Source organism: Austrofundulus limnaeus, unplaced genomic scaffold (assembly GCF_001266775.1).
Source record: "Austrofundulus limnaeus strain Quisiro unplaced genomic scaffold, Austrofundulus_limnaeus-1.0 Scaffold59, whole genome shotgun sequence".
NCBI lineage: Eukaryota > Metazoa > Chordata > Actinopteri > Cyprinodontiformes > Rivulidae > Austrofundulus > Austrofundulus limnaeus.
Window position 1 is genome coordinate 1,379,509 of NW_013952461.1, and position 1,935 is coordinate 1,381,443.

General features: G+C 45.6%; 1 protein-coding gene across 1 annotated transcript; it reads left to right on the forward strand.

The window, feature by feature from the left end:
* Positions 1 to 264: 264 nt before the first annotated feature.
* Positions 265 to 1,777, forward strand: ora1 (olfactory receptor class A related 1). Its single transcript, XM_014009570.1, has one exon. It carries the CDS (start codon positions 381 to 383, stop codon positions 1,317 to 1,319), a length of 939 nt encoding a protein of 312 aa, XP_013865024.1. The 5' UTR covers positions 265 to 380; the 3' UTR covers positions 1,320 to 1,777.
* Positions 1,778 to 1,935: the final 158 nt, after the last annotated feature.

The following is a 1,935-nucleotide window of genomic DNA, read 5'->3' on the forward strand; positions in this document are numbered from 1 at the left end:
TTTAAGATTCTTTTCTTCTTTCTGCTCCTTTTCATTTAATGATATTGTGCTTTTTTGTTTGTTTTTAATTAATTTATTTATTGTTGTTTAAATTAAATCAATTTAATTAAAAAATGTAATTTCCCATGTGGTTAAGATCCTCAGAGACTTTGCAAGAAGATGGTTGGTTTGTTGCGATGGTTGAACGATGTAATCTCATAAAGCCTTGAGGGGCGTCGAGGTTTATAAATGGTGGGTCGTTTGACGATTACAGGCTTTTAGGTTTTAGGAGCTCTGGTAAGAATCGTTTTGACTACAGTTAGGTTTGTGATCTGACGTTTAAAATGTTTATGATTAATTGTTAATTATCTGTTTTGTAAACTGTCTCGTGCCAAGGTGTCATGGATCTGTGTGTGACCATCAAAGGCGTCTCCTTCATCTTGCAAACAGGTCTGGGCATCTTGGGGAACGCCGTGGTGCTCCTGGCGTACGCCAGCCTGAGCTCTGAAACGAAGCTCCTTCCTGTGGACACGATCCTGTGCCACCTGGCCTTTGCCAACCTGCTGCTGCTGCTGACCCGCTGCGTGCCCCAGACCATGACCGTGTTCGGGCTGAGGGACCTCCTGAGCGACCCTGGGTGTAAGGTGGTGATCTATGCCTACCGGGTCAGTCGGGCGTTGTCGGTCTGCATCACCTGCATGCTCAGTGTGTTCCAGATGGTGACGATCGCCTCTGCTGGGCCCCGTCTGTCCAGGCTGAAGCCCGCTCTCCCCTCGCTGGTCTATCCCACGTTCGCAGGACTCTGGCTCCTCAACATGGCCGTTTGCATCGCGGCCCCGTTCTTCTCCACGGCTCCACGTAACGGCACTATCCCTGCCTTCACCCTCAACCTTGGCTTCTGTCACGTAAACTTCAAAGACCACCTGTCCTACGTTATTAACGGCGTGGCCGTCTCTGGGCGGGATTTTGCCTTTGTTGCCCTGATGGTGGGCTCCAGCGGTTACATCCTCTTCCTCCTCCACTGCCACAGCAAACAGGTGAAGGGGATYCGTCGCTCTCGGGGCGGCGGGACCGAGACCAGAGCAGCCAAGACGGTGCTCGCCCTGGTAGTGCTCTACGTGGTCTTCTTCGGCATCGACAACGTGATCTGGATCTACATGCTGACGGTGTCAAAGGTCTCACCGCTGGTGGCTGACATGAGGGTCTTCTTCTCGTCCTGCTACGCGTCACTCAGTCCGTATTTCATAATATCCTCGAACAAAAAGGTCACGGGGAAGATTGTGTGTTCGGCAGAGCGTGAGCAGCCGTTAGTGGACACTCAGGACTCAAATGATAAATGAGGCTGTTTCTGGTTTGACAGCTTGCTGACTGAACTGCAGGGCGTCAGGGTAGTTCTCCCACAAATCTTATCCTTAACACAGATTACTGGCATTTAGCACACTGGCACATTTAGCATCAAAAAGCACTGTCTCATAGTGGTTGTAATAAACATACAATAATATGTTTAGCTAAAAAAAAAAGTGTAAATACAAAGTTTTATCTTCCTGTAGTGTTTTTGTTTATCACCCAGTTAAAATTTATGCTATAAAATCATTGAGTTTTGAAATCCCTATACTGACAAAACAAAAAATAGCATTGTCTCAGCTTCTTATGTCATGGGTAGGTGCTAGTCTAACCTACATACTCACATATTAAACCCAAATTAATTTGCTGTTGTGGACTTCAAACCTGTTTCAGATCTTGTTTCATGTCCTACTGTATGTTTTAGGTTAACAACAATAAATACATTTGCAATCAAGGGTTTTATTTGAAAGTGTTTGCAGTTAAAATAGTGAAGTATTACAATCAGTTTTAGCTTTTCGTACTTTTATATCTCATTTTATATGAAAAGAACCCCTAACACGAAGGAAGGAAGGAAGGAAGGAAGGAAGGAAGGAAGGAAGGAAGGAAGGAAGG